This window comes from Ciconia boyciana, chromosome 2, assembly GCF_034638445.1.
Source record: "Ciconia boyciana chromosome 2, ASM3463844v1, whole genome shotgun sequence".
Classification (NCBI taxonomy): domain Eukaryota; kingdom Metazoa; phylum Chordata; class Aves; order Ciconiiformes; family Ciconiidae; genus Ciconia; species Ciconia boyciana.
Window position 1 is genome coordinate 132,833,555 of NC_132935.1, and position 18,021 is coordinate 132,851,575.

The 18,021-nt window shown below is 39.0% G+C and overlaps 1 protein-coding gene across 7 annotated transcripts; it reads right to left on the minus strand.

Annotated features, from left to right (window-relative positions):
• Window positions 1-1,078: 1,078 nt before the first annotated feature.
• Window positions 1,079-17,810, minus strand: CCDC126 (coiled-coil domain containing 126). Of its 7 annotated transcripts, none has more exons than XM_072854130.1 (5): window positions 17,710-17,732; window positions 10,723-10,818; window positions 6,868-7,000; window positions 5,234-5,635; window positions 1,079-2,692 (listed from the first exon to the last, which is right to left on the minus strand). In XM_072854130.1, exons 4-5 carry the CDS (start codon window positions 5,469-5,471, stop codon window positions 2,511-2,513), a joined length of 420 nt encoding a protein of 139 aa, XP_072710231.1. In that variant the 5' UTR covers window positions 5,472-5,635; window positions 6,868-7,000; window positions 10,723-10,818; window positions 17,710-17,732; the 3' UTR covers window positions 1,079-2,510. The 7 variants fall into 7 exon arrangements, with proteins under 7 accessions (XP_072710231.1, XP_072710229.1, XP_072710230.1 ...); XM_072854128.1 differs by lacking the exon at window positions 10,723-10,818 and adding an exon at window positions 16,024-16,097 and having other exon boundaries at window positions 17,710-17,725; XM_072854129.1 differs by lacking the exon at window positions 17,710-17,732 and adding an exon at window positions 12,092-12,260.
• Window positions 17,811-18,021: the final 211 nt, after the last annotated feature.

The window sequence follows — 18,021 nt, forward strand, 5'->3', positions numbered from 1 at the left end:
AGTGCTGTCATCTCAGCAAAAAGGATGAAGATCAGCTTCCACCCTCTGCACTGCTGGAGCACAGAAATCATGGAAATAGTACGGTGCTAGATAGTTGGTGAAGGGAGAACACAAGTCAGAGGCATGGCATGGTGATACAGCACAGAACAAGACTGCCATGAAAAGAGGGGCAAGACGTATCACAAACACTGATGTATTGCTGTATCAACTCCTAATAATACTGGTTTCATGTAAAATTAGATGTAGGATGCTACTAGGGTATTTTTAACTTGCTTCGTGATAAACAGTTGTTTTAACTATATTCATGAATGGAACATTTGTGCCATAAGATATAGGTAGTTCACAGGTCTCCCTATGTATTTGTCAAGTACAAGCTAATTCCAATGAGCCATTGTGCTACTGAAACCCGAGAGAAAAGAAACTATTTGCTAATGGCACCATGAATTATTATGAGGAGTACATAACTGCATGTCAGCTAGTGTATCAGTCTCCAAAATCCCCACATAAAACAAGCTGCGTGTGCACGTAGTGACCAATATTCACCTTGCAACTTTTGTTACACTTAATCCTCAATAACTTTAAGACTTCACATACCCTTACAAGAAAAGAAAAAAAAGTCGCTTTGCATATACACACAAAAACTACTCATATTACTGTTTATAGCACAGAGGGACACCACCTACCAAGGTTTTGGTTGGTACCAGTCACGTACTCAGGGAATAAAAAGCATAGACAGATAGATATAAAAACCTATCTTCACATTGTCAATAGAGACTTGCAGATTCAAAAGAAGTTGTGCACCTGTCTTCTTCACTCTTAAAGAGTGAAGTCTTCACCATTAAAGATCTAAACCAGTCATTTTAATTTCTTTCTCCCCTCACCTCTAACCTGAGGAAAGTTTCAGGGCATTAGAATTTCAAGAGCAAAAGAACTCAGATATCAAGCAGGAAGAATACCGGAGAGGCTACTACTAAACTTCAGAGACGTACAATTTTCCAATCCAGAAACACCTAGAGCGCATGTAGCAAGAATGACAAGACTGTTAAAAAACAAAAGAACAGGAGCCTTTACAAGTACAACTAAAAATTTATTTTTCTCTTTCTGCACTGAAGTGAGTACATGTTTACACACAATGTGACAGGAAAAAAAATCATCTGGATACTAACTAAGGTTGTAAGTGTATTTTTAACAGTCCAGAATATCAGCACGGAAATAGAAAAGAAAAAACATGTAACTGTGGATGGTATATCATCCAGCACCTCCGGTTTTACTGGTGGTTTTTTTTTTTCCTGAAGATAGGATTAGACCACCCCCACCCACCCCCAAAACCCCACTGACAGCACACTTTTGGCAAAAGTCCCTGAACATACCCTCCCTCCCCCCTCAAACATTCAGTACATTTTTAAAAATAGGCTCAATGGCACTTTCTCTTTAATATGACTTCAGTAACGTTTTGAAATATAGTGCATCCACACTGCAATTCACTTTGCTGTAAGGCTAACATAAGGCAAACATTACCTTAGCTCTGAAATATTCCATGATAAGACACCCTTAGTACATCTATCTCTGTTAAATGCAGAGATGCCTTGTTTCCCTTCATTGCTTTTCCTCCTGATCAACAAAGCAATTCAGGGAGATGGTGTGCTATACTCATCATAAATTGCAAGGTACTAAGAAGTTAAAAAGAAACAGCAATGAATAAAAATAAACAGTATTCACATATCCAAAACTTATTTCCATCACTTAAATAATTTTATCTGCAATTACAAAATACATATACTTAAATATCTTTGTAAGAAATAATCATCTAAGATATCACAGATTATGATTTGCTTTTGATAATCTAACTGCCCTAACTCTGGCATAAAGATATACCTGGACAGTGTTACTACCTAGGATGTTTTCCTATTATAATTAACTTTCTTAAATATACAGTAAATTCTCTCTAGCTATTCTGACAGATAGTGCAAATAAAGACATTCTTTGGGTCACAATTTTAAAATATTACTGCCAATGCTACCCTCAATTTAATATTGTTTTAGTAAATGAGTAACAAAATATTGTAAGTATACACATTTTCTAACATCTGTTTAACAATGCGTTTTCCTCAGTTACCTTGGCTTAACGCAGATCACAAAAAATGAATAAGCTACAATACTGCTCACCTATCCAAAAGATATGTTATAATTAAATAAATATAATTAGAAACCTACCTATAAGTTCTCCATTGCTTTCCATTTATTATTATCCAATGGCATACTACATCAAATCATGATATCAAAATATCTTTAAAGACAACAAAGATCACTTCATAAGTACTGCTTAAAGGCAATGAAATAATGTTTTGAGAACCTATGCACATAAGTTAGGCCTACATAGATCCAGCACATGGTATAATAGCATAGTTTACGTTTCTTTTAGTCAGCTACTGCTTTGCCCTAGCCAGAGATAAAAAGCTTATCTTAAATATTACCTATCATAGACATAGCAACACAAAGTGGCCCTGTTTGCTATCTAATGTTGCTTGCTGGCTTTACACGTTTATTTGAAGTTACTGGCACCTGATTGCTAGTTCCATTAGTCGTATTTGTTGCTGAGCCATTCACAACAATGTAATCAACTTTGTTTTCCAATTTCACGAGGCGTTGTAAGATGTCATCCAGAAGAACAGCAATTGTTCTCTTAAGATCAGCTGAAGATAATGGAAAAAACAAATTAGATCCTATTATTTACTATGTGTGGCAAAGAACTGCTATTTCAACATATTCACATCTTAAGACTTGCTATCCTTCCTACTATACACTTTTTGGGAAAGAGTGCAGATTAGCATACAACTATAGAATTAAATAGCTGCTTGATTTTTCTTTAATACCATCTCTTTGTTATTTTAGGCAAGGAAGATACCACCATAACAGTGAACTGTGAATGAAGCCAATTAAATATTCGAGTGTAAGAACAAAACCACTAGTTGGAGCATTAGACTAGTGACTATTCAAAGGCAGTATTTCAAATTTCATCCAGACAACACCACTAGAGTACCCAGCTATGACACCTTTTAGCCTTGGACAGCAACAGAATATATTTAAATACTTTCCAACATAAAAAAGGTAGTTCTTAATAGCTTTCCTCTAAATAACAGATCTATCCCACAGAAAAACTGCTATGAGAAAGTATCTTATCACTTCTTACATAAGCTATAAAGCAGGAAAAAAAAAAATCCATATATTAGGCCTATATTGATTGACAAACAAGAGAAAGGACAGTAAAAAAATTCCCATATTCTGCAACACAAAAACAGTAACCGACCTTTCAACAAACGCTAATTACGCTGTTGTCAATGTTCATATCACTATCTTCTCTCAGATTTGGAAAAAATGAACAAACTTACCAGGTTTTACAAAGTGTTAAGATCCCCCCAACACACACAGACACACAGATTCTCCCCCTCCCCCCTAATCAGTTCTTAAGTAACCAGAAAAACTGGGGGGGGGAAACACAGGTATGAAAGAGAAAAAAGAGGAGTAACCCAGATAAAATTAACACACTAGTAGTAAATAAAAAAAAAAATCTCAGGTCAGTGCCTCCCTCTAAAATTAACTACTTCTTATTTGTCATCTTGGGGGGGGGGGGGGGGGGGGGGATGATTAAAAATTGTTTTACATTTTGAGCCAGAGCAGGGTCTGCTGTCAATGACATGCTGTGGGTCATGTACTCTGTAGTATCATTCTGTGCTCAACAGTCTGAGGGAATGAATTGTCTACTCAAGTTGTAAGTCTGATGATCAGCATGTAGATGAAGAGTTGACTTAATTTTTTTTATTAAACTTCAGATAAAACCTCAGAAGGCAAATCTCATTTGGAAATACACCGTAAGACTTATACAGCAGTAGAAAGCTGCAGTACACAAAGTTTTTTTAAAACAAATTACACAGAAAAGTAATTACAAGGCAAGAATTGCCTTGTAAATTTACAATTACAGTAAAGACAAGAAATCCTTGAAGATAAAAAAAAGGGGGGGGAGAAAAGAGGGAATAAAAGAAAAAGTAGTCTCCTACTGCGGTAAAAATGTTAACTTAATGAATGAAAGAATTAAAGGCTAAGACATTTTGATACTGTCCTCCTCCTCATGGGTTGCTTCCTGCTCATCTTGGCATCACAGACTTGCCTCCTTGTTCCTGAGCAGCAGCAAAAAGAGTTCAGACACATTTTTGCTGTTTATACTCTTACCAGAGTCCCTATAAAGGGCATCCTACAACTAGTAGAGCCCACCCTTTTAAGGATTCCTTAAGGGGATCAAAGTACATTAATATAAATTTTCACTTTTTTTTTTTTTTAAGTATTTGTTTTTAAGCCTTGTACTACCCTTATTTTCACAGATGCATTTTCTCCTTTACGACAGAACACAGGTAGTTTCTTCAAACCTAATCCCCAAGGGATTAACTAGAGCTCACTGCAGCCTTCCCTCAAGAGAAGCTACGAGGGACCAAAGAGTTAAAATTATTAAGACATTTTTATAGCTTTGCTAAAAAGATCTCAAAACTATAGTCTTAAAACTATTTTTTCTGTATTTCAGAAGACAGGCACAGGCTTGAGTAATATATTACCAGTGAATACTGGAAACATATTCATCAAGTTAACAGGTAAATCAGATAGATAGGATGCAGCAAGTATCAAAGCTCTAGACACAAGGGACCTCATCTCTAATGGCTACTTCTAAAGCAAGGGGAGATTCTGCTAAATTCATAATTGCCTTGCAGTCTCAAGACTGCAAACTCAACTAGTAGGTTGCTTTCTGCTGCTTTTTTACTACTTAAAGAGAAGAAAATTAAAGAAATAAAAGCAGAAAGTTAGCAATGAGGCACAAGAAAAATCTGGAATGTTGAAATGACTTAATCTAAAACTTGGTCCCTGTATCAAGCATGTGCTTATTCCTCAATACCTTAAGATTCAAAAAAACCATAATGTTACTGTTAAACCTGTAAGTAACAGTAGTCATATACCTGGAGATATCTAAAAAATTCCTGGAAAACAAAAATCTCATGTCTCAAGCTTGATTTTGCACCACATCTTAATCTTCAACTTCGGTGAATAAACTAAAATCAAATCAGTTAATACAGAGAGTTTTTTCTCTTAAAGAGCAGTATATATTACTTTAAAAAAGAAAAAAAGTGTAACTTTACAGTTTTCAGGAAAAAAAGATATTTTAGTAACTAGGTTTTTTTTTTTCCTCTTACCATATCCTGCCATAGAGGCTCCACCGCCACCATTCATTAAATTTTTATTTTCTTCTGCCAGTGCTTTGACATATCTTTTACTTAGATCTAATATCTGTCCACGCAACTCGGCGCTGCTTTGGCGTCTTGGATACTGAAAAGTGTATCGTAGCAACATCAAACCCCAAATGATTCCAAAAACTAATAAAAACATACTCAGTTTCTGGGACATATTTTTTCTTGAAAATGTTAAAAACATTTCTGATGAAGGCCACAGGTGTGTCAATTTCAAAATAAGTAATTGAACTTGGCTTTGTCAAATTACATTACATATTAAACAAAAATAAGATTTCTATGAAGTGAAAAATCTTCTGGCTGGATCATCTTGAATACATCTTCTCATGTTTTAGTTGCTCTTGATTCCTGAAATTTGTAAAATATCACATGGTTATTCCAAACTGCTACAGTTGTTGAGATCAAGGACAAATATCAGTTTCCAAATGCAGTATTATTGCATAATCTAGCAAACAGTTGTGGATTTGTATCTGCTTAGAGGTGCAGTCATCTTTATCTCACCCGTTGTTTACAAGGTTTCCTCCTCTTATTTTTACCAATTTTTATTCTCCAAAAATCAAAACTTCTATGCTTCTGAGTCACCTTAAGTACTTTAAATACTGTAATTTGAACTGACATTAAACTCAAATGCATTTAAAACAAAATGCAATATCTCTTCTAAGAGACTTGTAATTATACACAACATTTTGATGAGTTATACACATATACACACACAAGAAAAAGATCTTGTGAAATTATTCACTTGATTTTTATTCCTCTCTTAGAAGCATAGGGCAAGTATAAACAGATAAAATGCAGAACAAAGTTTCTTGGTTGGTTGGTTAGTTCTAAGTTGGGCATCAGCCTCTTCTAGTTTTGTAAAATATTGTTGTGGTTTAGCCCCAGCTGGCAATTAAGTACCACCCAGCCGCTCGCTCATGCTCCCCCCGCCCCCGGTGGGATGGGGGAGAGAATCAAAAGAGCAAAAGTAAGAAAACTAGTGGGTTGAGATAAGAACAGTTTAATAATTGGAACAATAATAATACTAATACTACTACTAATAATAAAAGCATTGTAATGAGAAGGAAAACAACAAGAGAGTGATAGAGGAACAAAACCCAGGAGGAAAAAAAAAAAGTTATACAACCGCTCACCACCCGCCGACTGATGCCCAGCCAGTCCCTGAGCAGCGATCGCTACCCCCCAGCCAAGTCTCTCCCAGTTTATATACTGAGTATGACGTCATATGGTACGGAATAGCCCTTTAGTCAGTTTGGATCAACTATCCTGGCTGTGTCCCCTCCCAGCTTCTTGTACACCTGGCAGAGCATGGGAAGCTGAAAAGTCCTTGACCAGTGTAAACACCACTTAGCAACAACTAAAACATCAGTGTGTTATCAATATTATTCTCATACTAAAATCCAAAACACAGCACTATACCAGCTACTAGGAAGAAAACTAACTCTATCCCAGCCGAAACCAAGACAAGCATTAAGATTTTTTTTTGTTTTGGAGTCTTGCTAATAAAGAAACAAAACCAAAGTGAACTGACACATTGCACCCACTTCTAGCATTTTACTACCACTTTAAAAAAGTCTTACCATCGCAGCCAATTCTGATCCCTCAATAGATTAAGGCTTCAGGAGAAAAACAAATGGTAGGAAAGCTTCAGCAGTTAAACAACAATTCTCCAGACAGTTTGAAGCGGTATGAGCCAGACATCTTCAGGGAGCTCTGTATTGGGGGGGAGGGGGGGGCGGGATTAAACAAAACAAAGTGCAGGACTAGAGAGACCTTCATTTTACATGGAGTGGTTGAAGTTAAGGCCTTCAAGCCACATGCTTTTAAAACAGAAATACATTTTTAAACCTAACTTGAAGCAATTGTTAGAGAAAAACATAGAATCAATTTCCATTTTATTATAAATGCATATATTTGAATGCCCAATAACTGATTTCAACATACTTTAAAAAATATGGTAAGAATCTCACTGAAATGTGTCCGTCCTCTTGTGTTATAAGACAGTGACAGCAGATGTTCCAGATTCATCATATATGTATATACACATATATTTACATATGTATCATTCTCTTCTTTGTTTTTCCCCCCTCAAACAAATCTGATCTTTTCAGTCTCTTTACATGTGTATACCTTGTATTTCTCATTTTTCAGCTACCTCTGAAACGTCTTCAATTATTCAATACTTTTTTGAGAGGGAGTTTCTATTATTTAACATAGTCTGGATAAAGCTACTCATTTTACATAATAGTTATGTTTTCCCTGTTATTCCCCAGGGAATTACCTGACATATTACCCCAATATTACCTGACATGAGCACTTTTCAGACTGAAGTTACACATTTAATAGAGTTCCCCACCAGACTTTCTATAGTGGCACTTAGGTCTCTGTTTTTATTAGAATATTGAGACCAAATTTCTTATCCTGCTAAGCACTCATCTAAACTTAACTCCACCTCCACGGTATTTTTCATCGCCTCTGCTGACCAGTTCAATGGGCCTTATGCCGACACACCATGGTCTGCTGCAAACACAAGTGTCACTGCCAGCAGGGTTCTGAGTTGTGCTTGTCGCTTACCCTTCACCTTCACTCTTCAGATAATCCTCTCAATAGGCAGGCCAACGTGACTGATTCAAGTGGCAAATTTTCAAAGTGCTCCAAAATCAACATTCATATCTAAATTATTCTGAAAATTATCATCCCAAGGCAGGGGCAGTATTAGGACTTGGACACCAAAGTTGCTGTAAAGTAACAAGTTATTGTGTGTAAAATGCCCTATAGTAACTGCCAGTACATAAAATCTTACTTTTGCTGTTGGGTGTACTAATGTAAGTGGCAATCACAAGTCACTGAATGAGGAATAGCTTCCTTAACTGCGGGATATGACCATGGACAGCTAGCCAACATGCAATAATTGGAAATCCCACTGTAAATTCAGTGGGATGTACTTTATTCAAAGAATGTGCTTATCCCCCCAAAAACTTTTTAAGACACAATTTTAAGACACAAATTTAAGTACATAAGAGAGAAAACAATAAAAACTTATATTCTACAGTATCAGCATGAATATTTGGAATTGCGTGGTTAAAGATTTCCTGAAACAGATCTTCCCTAAACATGAGCTAACCAAAACTTCTTTTCCCTAGCTCTTTGCCAAATCCATGCCTCTGTACTCAGACTTTAAAGCAAAAACTGCACCTACATCATTATGCATCTACATAATCCCTGAATAGTATCAAATATGATGGAAAACATTTACACATGAGGTCCAGGAGTAGGAAGGGTATTCACATGATGGCTCAGAAGACCAAACAGTATCTCTCAAGGATCCACAAATTTCAACGCCCATTCCCAAAAGTCATTTTATATTATTAAAAAAAAGTGTCTGAAAATAACAGATAGCTCTTTCAGAATTTAAATTAAGTTCAGCTCTCCACAGATCTCCAGCCGTATCTCATCCTGAAGCATTTAGACAATATCACTACAGAGCTTTGGAGTGGAAATAACTCTGCCATCACACTGTAAATAAAACCACAAGCCAGGATAAGAGTCCTAGCCAAGAGGAACAGATTGAATAAACTCCCGCCAAGGAGCAGTAGGAATTGCAGACAGGGTCTTTGCCATGTATATTTGATTCACAGTGCACACGCTGACTACTGAAACTAACGGAAATCAGGGACTTAACCTGCTGGGCAAATGGCATAACACCCAAATACTGACGCTGGGCAAATGGCATAACACCCAAATACTGACGCTGGGCAAAGGAACTGGGAGTAAGGTGTACCAAAATGAAGGGAACTCTTTGTACTTGTCACTTTTCCTATGCATTTTGAGAGGCCATTCCCCCTTAATGAATTTCACTGTAATTTCAAAGTTCTGAAGATTTGGTCTCCTCTTTCTTCCTGAAGCATGCACTTCTAGTGACCTGTAACACACTCCCTGCAAGACCCTTCCAAGATTACACGGTGTGGAGTAACAAAAAAAAAAAAAAAAAAAAAGCAAGCTTACACCCATGTGATTTGCAAATACGAAAAAAGGGTATCAGAGCAGCAGGTGTACATATTAGGAAGAAAATAGCACAATAAGTAAGATGGATGGATTGGAGTATTCTTTTACCTCTTGTTGCACTGAAGGGTCAGCACTTCTCTACATGAACATTATAGTTTAATCAAGACTAAACAAGTTCAAACAAGACTAAACAAGTTCAAACAAGACTAAACAAGTTTAAATTAAACAAGTCCTCAGAATGAACCTTTGTTTCAGTAATTCAGAGGTCATATCCCATGACATAACAGCATACATGTAAGAAGGAACCCTGTCTCTTGTGATCTTTCTTCTCCCTCATTCTCTCAACTCCTCCTTACCCACCACTCCCTGAGCAGGGGAAAAAGGAAGCTGACACTTCCTTCTTCACACCGACTTAGCCTTGGTAGGAACCCAGGCTTACCACTCTCCCAAGAGCAGCTGAAGGGCTTTTGTGGCAAAGGAGGTCAAAGCACTGCAGACAGCAACACAAAAAAAGGGCACATCAGAGCTACACTTTGTTGGAATTCCTACCATCTCTAATCACAGAGGCTGAGACAAAAGGAAGACGACCATGAAGATGAAGGAGTACAGCCAGGGCAAAATTTGAAAATCTGAGGAGAGAAAGGAAAAACCAAAACCCAAACCAAACAAAACAAAAACCCCAAACCAAACAAAAAAACACCCCCAAAAAACAAACCAAACCAAAAAACAACAACAACAACAACAAACACCAAACAAACCCAAATCAAACAAAACCCCTGACCTGACTGTGCAGGCAAAATGGCAACCCAAGAATCCATCAAGAGAGTATCTCCCAGATAATCCTTTCAACAGGCAGCCTGAAGTGACTGATCCAAGTGCCAATTTTTCAAAGTTCTTTAAAATCAACATGCATATCGAAATTATTCTGAAAATGACCATCCCAAGCCAGGGACAACATTAGAACTTGGAACTACAAGCAATTCCTGAACAGAGGATCTGAGACTAGGTTTGCCTTTCACAGACGTACAAATAGTTTGGTTTTCTTCACTGTTGCCACTGCTGGTTGTCCAAGAAATGTATTGCCAAAGCCTGCAATGTGGATTTAACATTGTCCAGCAGTACCACAACAAACACTGACATACATCTGGCAATGAGAGCAATGAACTAAGGCACTCGTCCTCTCCAAAATAAAATGTCTCTATCCTCTGAGCTATGTTCCAACATTGGTCATATATAATTTATATTATTGAGTGCATGAAACAAAAGGAACAAGGGCCAAAGAAAAAGCAACAGAAAATCCATTATATGTTCCGTAATAAAGCAGAGTTCTAGCATCTCTGATGCTACTTAACTAAACAATAGCATCGGACTTCAGTTTGAATACTGACCCTTCTCCATGGAAACCAGCCCATACTTACAAAACATCATACCTGAATTGTGTTGCAAAGTCTTCCTCAGATTCTGCTTTACTTATTCTCAGCAAACCCCAGAGATTATATTCATGTACAACACCAAAAATGCGAAGTCTGTAAGGCAAAGGAATGCCTCATACATCCTCTGGAACAATCTCACCGTATCATGAAAACAAGGCATATCCAAATCCTTAAAGGGTACATATTCATCATCATTTTTCTAGTCTGTCCAAGCGATGCCAGCCTTCCTAAACCACTAGAAGTGGTTATCGGCATCAGCCAAAACCAGCACAGTAGGGCAAATTTAAAACTGTGCTGCAGAGATTGTGTGTACCTTCTAGTTTTGAAAAATATACAGGACAGATGAAGATGATTATTTATAAGAGAAAAAGAAAGCAGCAGGCCCATCAGATATTTTTGGTAGTTATTAGTAAGGAGCTTTCGCAAAAAAAATAACAAAACAGAGTCAACAAGAGGTGAAGAATAGAGAAAACTGAAGCCTGAGAATCCCATTCCATTCAAGCAAAAAGACTTTAAGGATAAAGCCAAGAAAAATGCACTGAAAATAGTATTAGCGTACAGTCCAATAAAGTCACCTCTTTGGTTATATATTTTGAAAGACAGAATGCCATATACTGAGGCAGTAGTTCCTCAATGATACCCTAGAGACCTATATAGGTCTCTAATGAACTAATACATTAAGAAAGTAGCCTTGATAAATGGGAATTTTACTCAATCTGTTACTTACTACCATAATACTTATCTGTTCCTCACTGCCAAATTATGATCAACAACAATGTGACACAGTGAATTCAAAACCAAGTCTGGCTTTGCGACCAAGTATTATTATTAACTGTATAAACAAAAGAAGTGATTTATCAAAAGAGAGATTAAAAAAAAAATGCCAGATATAGTCACAGGAGACTGCATCCAACTACAAACAAAGGAAGGGGAAAAAGTCTTATAATAGAACAGACAGCAGACAGAAATTAGGATAGTACAAATAAAAGCTGACATTAATAATTACTGTAATTGTACAGTACAAAATTATAATTTATTACAATCTCAGTGAGAGCGTAACAAGTTTATGAAATTATTAAGGATTTAAAATGGATGTACTAAAATTATGTCTACACAACAAATTTATATTAAATTCATGGCAGCAAACATCTCTCAGTACAGTGAGTGTACTGTATCAGTAAACAATAAGCTGTGCTGTAAACAGGCATGATGATACCTCACTGCAATAGCCAACGAACATTTCAGGAAGACAAGAATCACAAAGCATTACAGAACACCAGGAAATATTTCCACAGTTCTATCAGCTCTATCCTATTAGTTTTCTTTTTTGCATCTATTTAGGGTGTGCTACCCCCAGCCCATTTACCTCTGTGACCTCCAAATGTTTGATTTTGTTTTTCCAACAGAAAACTTTGAGCATCACAGTCACTCAGCTGACAGACATCGCGCTGATCATTCTGAGAGCAGACAGGCTAGTTCTATGTTATTTGGAAACCTGTCAGCACAGTCGCTGTGCAGCAATGAGAGTGAGAAGTCTAAAGAATGAAGGGGACACACACAAAAAAGCATAGAACATATTAACTACCAATTTGAACACAGGGACAATGAAATAAGTACCTAGAAGCCCAAGAGCTATGTGCTGAGACTTTTTGGAGCACCAAAAGTGATATTTGCATTCTGGTGTTTTGCAGTCTTTGATGGCTATCGGTTTGGCAGTAGGAGAAAGGCCTACATGAGGTGCACCTGAAAAACAGGTGCCCAAAGAAGTTAAGTATATCCTGTTAGACAGGACCATGATTCCTGGCAACACACAGAAACTTCTATTGTTGCTGTAAAATTTGGTCAACAGAAAAATGTCACCAGCAGAGAGGGAAAAGAGAAGGACACCCTACTGACAAAACCTCAGCAATACCTGACACAACAGAGCCCATCAAAATGCTATACCTGTGACCTGATGAGACTTTAGGGTCTTTTGAGACTCCATCATAGATCAGTCAATAGAAGAGAGAATTTATATTAATACCTGCTAGGCTCAAGTGAAAAGAACAGCACTATACAACACACTGCCATCTTAAGAATAGGTAGGGAGGCATATTTCCAGAAAAAAAAAAAAAGGCTGCCCTATCAGTATGACGGCTGCTGGACTGCAGGTTTTAGCAGTTCTGTACCACTTTTGGAATGCACTGCCAAAGGAGTCAGCCTAGTGCTTGGTGTCTTTTCCAGGACATCTATCTTTATACCTTCTCCCACAGCATATGTTCCTTCATTCCCTGCCTCTGCAGGCACTAGACTTGCAATTACCAAGGAACCCTGAAAGAAAAAAACAAACAAACAAAAAAAGTATCCCTTTGTCTTTTGCTACCTGTCTTTCAGGGAATACCTTTAATGGATATTTCAAGTGAAATCATAGAAAGACATGAGGTTTAAGGGAATAGCAAAAATGGGTAAGTAACTACCAAGAATTCCTATTCTCCTACAGTGCTGCACAACAAAGAAAGAAGAAAATCTCCTTGTGTGCTCCCACCAGTCCCTGTCTCTCAATGCAGCCAAAGGATATCTGGGCCAACAAAAGTCACAGCTCATGAAGCAGACAGATATTGTCACTGCTGACAAGCTGCTGGGACTACCTCAAACATATCTTAAACCAGGAACAGTTTTACCTCCTACAGACTTCTAAGAACAGCACACAACCAATTTGTTTTGTAGCTAGACTTTGAGTTGAAAGCAAAAACATATCACTTTAGACTTGAAAACCCACACATCAAGTTTACAGTGGCTCTGGTATAAAATCATCTGAGTGCCCAAACACTAGATTACCTTTTGTATTTCAATATTTTAGAAATAGTCATGACTTGTTTCTATTTTGAATGCATGTAGTCCTATTTGCATTGTTTTTATTTTACACTTTCTGACAACAATTATTACTTAGCATTATGTCTAAGGAGTCTGCTTATGTACTTTTTGGTACCTTAAAGTATCCTGGCTTTTTTTCAGCACACACACCCCCCACCTTTATTTTGCCTACTACTGCAAGTGAATACTTTTAAAATAAACCAACTATTTAAAACAGAAATTCTTTGTTCCTTGCTTGTGGGCAGTCAGCCAAGATTCAAGATTTTGAGAGGGGAAATGACTTGGCAAGGGTTGTGAAGAAAATTAAGGAAAGCAGATATCAATGGGGACAGTATATTATACTTGCTGAAGTTCCCCTCCTCCCACCAGGTCCACCTGGGCCTCAAAACATTTCTACATTTCCGTATCAGCTTCTTAAAAAAAAAAAAAAAAAATCTCAGCTTCATTCCATCTAGGACACTTTTCTTTATGGTTTATTGCTGCCATTCAGGTCACAGTAGGACCCTTGCTCATAAGAACCACAGTTATGACAGAGCATGAGGTACCTTCTTAGCTTCTCGCTTCCAGATAAGATTGCCACTATTTTTTCATTGCAGTTGAACACTAGGCTATGTCAAGTACTCCCTTGCAAAGTCCTAACTAGTACCTCTACTCCCATGTGAAATTTCACAGCTGTGTTTGCAACACTCTTTCCAAAGCCCTTGTGACTCCAAAACTTCCTTCCGAGATGATAATGTTTAGCTAATTTTAGCTAGTTTTACAGGGAGTCATACCTGCAAGATCATGACTGTAGGCTACTGAGAAGAGAGGGATTTTCACTGAACATTTTAGAGAGTACTAAAAGGAAGGGGGCGTGTCATTAAAGAGAACTAAAAGGGAAGGGGAGGGGGGAGTTAACTAACAAAGTGATGGCTGCAATGGTGGAGAGATTGCCACTGCAGAACTGGTCATACATGTACACACAGCGCAGCATCCACGCAAACACTGTTCCTGTAGAACAGTAACAAAAAAGGGCTTGTACCACTGGGCAGAGAGGAAGAATTTAACCTCCCTGGTTTTATTTCAAGAAACCTGTAGAATTCAGACTGAGCATGGACGTGTGCAAGGTGTCCACCAAAAGTATCTTTCAGCAGTAAAACTACAATACAGACTTGGCCTCATATTCACACTCCCTCCCAGGAGGCTGATCCAGTTGAATATTTTAGAAAAATAACACTGGAGGCAATATTAAAGACAGATAAGTTCTTTTCTTGTACATCTTTTATTATTTCTAGATTGACTTGTCAGTTTATCTTAGCATAGCAAGGGTTATGACAGACAGTAGTTAACCATAGAACCACAGTGGTGTGCACTGCAAAATATTTTGTTGTTAAAATTAAGTAGAAGGTACCCAGAAATTTAACTGGATTATTTATATCATGGTAGCCTCTTATTTCTTTGTTATTACTGAAGAAACCAATTTCAGTGGAATAAGTTTTAATTCCTCTCGTCTAGGCCTCTAGTCTAGGCCCTGCTTTACGTAGGCAAAGTACCCATTTAGTTCTGAACAATCCAAAATTAATCTTTCAAATTACATAAGCAAATGGTAATATAAATAATTTTTTGTAAAGTTGACAATCATAAAAGAAAATTTAGGAGACTATTAATAATGCTTAGTTGAGGAAACCCAGCCCACCTAATGGTACAAGTTTTCAATCACAAGTGAAAGAGCTTGTCACATTAAAAATGCCATATAAAGTACATTACAGCAGTAAACTTGTACCAGCACAAAACACATTCATTTGAATGACTGAACTCCACAGACTTTTGACAGCTGCTGGTAACAATTTAATGGCTATTTTTGACACTTACTAGTCTCCAGACACGTTGACTACATGGCTGACAATTTAAGCTGACAGCATACATTTATCCTACTTACAGTTTGGGCAAGATGCAAGAACTAATGCCCTTAACTATTCTTGGAAAAAGTACAGGTGATCATGAACTCCAGGGGAAATATTTTACTTTTAGCAGTTAAATGACGTCCAATCCCCCAGCTAAATCACAATACGTGATTAGCTAATACCAATGCCTCCTTCAAGAAGCTAAAAGCCAAAAGGAGTTTCTAAAAGCAGAGACTACAAAAGCTTTTTTTTTAAAAAAGGAAGTAGCTGTATTTCCAACTGTAAAAGCTTTAAGAAAAAGACCTATTTACTAGACCAAAGGAATTCCAGTGTAATTGCTTAATCCTCTGGAGTTCTCAAGTACCTGAACTGAATTATTAAACAATTATATATTGTAACACATAAAATAACAAAAAGAGGCCAGAATACTTTAGGCTTTATACACATGGGTATCTCCAACAGTCAAAATGGGAACAAAGGAACAAAGGTAGCAGTAAGTTTCCAGATTTGATCTAAAACTGCAATCGCTTCTCTTCTGACACTAGAAGAAGATGGTACTTACAATATATTGTTACCATCTTCATATTATCTCCTTTCTTTGATATTCTCATGAGAGTGAAACAGCAATTCATGACACTTGCTCCAAAATAAACAGAACATTGCAATTAGATCACATGCATGCTTAGCTATTTTGTTGAGCATGCTCATATTCTGAAGGTTCTGTTAAAAAAAAAAAGTCACAATTCCTACAAAGCTCACTTTTCACAGTGAAAAACTGCCTGCCCCCAATTCACCCACTAAGGGGGTAAAACAACAACAACAAAAAAAAAACCAACCACAACAACAACAAACCCCAGTTGTTAACCTGATCTAAACCGCACTAAAGAAACTCCACATCATGTCATAGGACAGAACAAAAATTCTCCTGCTTTGCTTTGTGGCACACAAACACAGAAATTACACTCCATTCTAGCTGTCAGTATCTTTTAGATGACAAGACACAAAAAAGAAAATTTACAGGATGCTACCATGTTAGATTAGGAAACTGAAAAGAAAGTTTATTAATAATGAATGATTAACAGAGCTAGAGAAATAAGGAAGAGATAACAGTATGTTATATTTGCAGAAATAAATTTAATGGAAGATTAAAAATGCAGTTAAAATATCATCAGATGTTACATATAAAAGCAATTTTATTATATGTAAGAAGGAAGTATTATTCCACAACTCTGGCTGTGAGGAAGTTTCATATTTTATAACCTCCTAAAATTAAAACAAATGTTTTGCCTGTTATGTTTTTTTATGCAAAGTTGTTAGTGCCAGAAGATCACTTAACCTAACATTATTAAGGATCCTGCCTTTGCCTGAATATGGATTAAATGAACATTTATTTCTTCCTTCTAAGTTCCATCACATCATCGTAAGCATGCTTTGCCTCTCCGAAAAGACATCAATCTTGCAGAGTCACTGCAGTCATAGTTTATGACAGGAAGGCCCCTGCAAATGAGGAAGGAAACCAGAAAACCCTTGTTTCCCTCCCTGCTTCCTCACCATCCAAGGACATTGCATTACAGCCCTGGAATACGGTTATCCAGCTGAAGGGAACATTTAGCCACGGCGGGCTGCAGAAGACACAGTACCCAAGCACCTGTAAGAGGGGTCTGCAATAACACCGCCACAAGCCACCAGAAAGACCCGCGCTGCTACCGATAACCAGAGCTTGCAGCGCAGGAAGGAGACCGACCTGCCAGCAGCAGCGGGCGCGCACGACCCGCTGCGGAAGGACAAACGCAGAGAAGGAGGCAGGAGGGAAAGCTGAGTGCTGCAGACACCGGCGGGGGAGCGGGGGGGCAGAAGTATGGCCGAAGCCAGAAGGAAGATAAACCTGTCCCGAAGCAGGGGGCAAGCCTGAAGGACAGAACAAAGCGGGGCGCTGCGGCGAGGTGAAAACCTGGATTTGCCTGGCAGCCGCAGCCAGGCTGCGGCCACCCGGCTCGCCCCTCGCCACCCCCGGCCGAGCCTGGCGCTTCCCCCCCGCCGCCCGGCGGGGCAGCCCCGTCTCCCCACACGGACTGCCGGGCCTCCGCCACCCTCACGCCGCCCCCCCTCAGCTAGAGACCCTTCCTCGTCCCTTCCCCAGCCATGAGGCACAGCTGTTCCACGCCCCGCTCCGATCTGCCGCCCGGCACGGCGCCTCAGGAGGACGAGGCAGCCCCTTGGCGAAGCACCCCCGGCAGCCCCGCGCTACCTCCGAAACCGGCCCACACCCGTCTGACAGGCGCCGCTCACTCCGCTTCCGCCCGCCTCGCGACGCGACGCGACGCGACGCAACGCGACACACCGCCTGAGGCCCCGCCCCTTCTCCCCCCCAGCCCGTCCCGCTCAAGACGGCTGCCGCAACACACCCCGCCCGCACTGCCTGGGGCGCATGCGCGGCCGGGCGCCTTCCCCCTGCCCGTCTCCCGTCTCGGTGGGGGCGACGCGCGAGCGAGGCGGGAGCGTGAGGGACCCTGGCGGCGGCCGGTGACGGCCACAGCCGTTGCCCCTGCGGGCGCGGGGC

Excerpts from the sequence above, each read along its gene's own strand:
- CCDC126 (XM_072854127.1), bottom strand. The coding sequence starts at position 5,471 with ATGTTTTTAACATTTTCAAGAAAAAATATGTCCCAGAAACTGAGTATG. Across the intron at positions 2,693-5,233 it reads AGCCTCTATGGCAGGATATG|CTGATCTTAAGAGAACAATT; the intron begins GTAAGAGGAAAA and ends CATTATCTTCAG.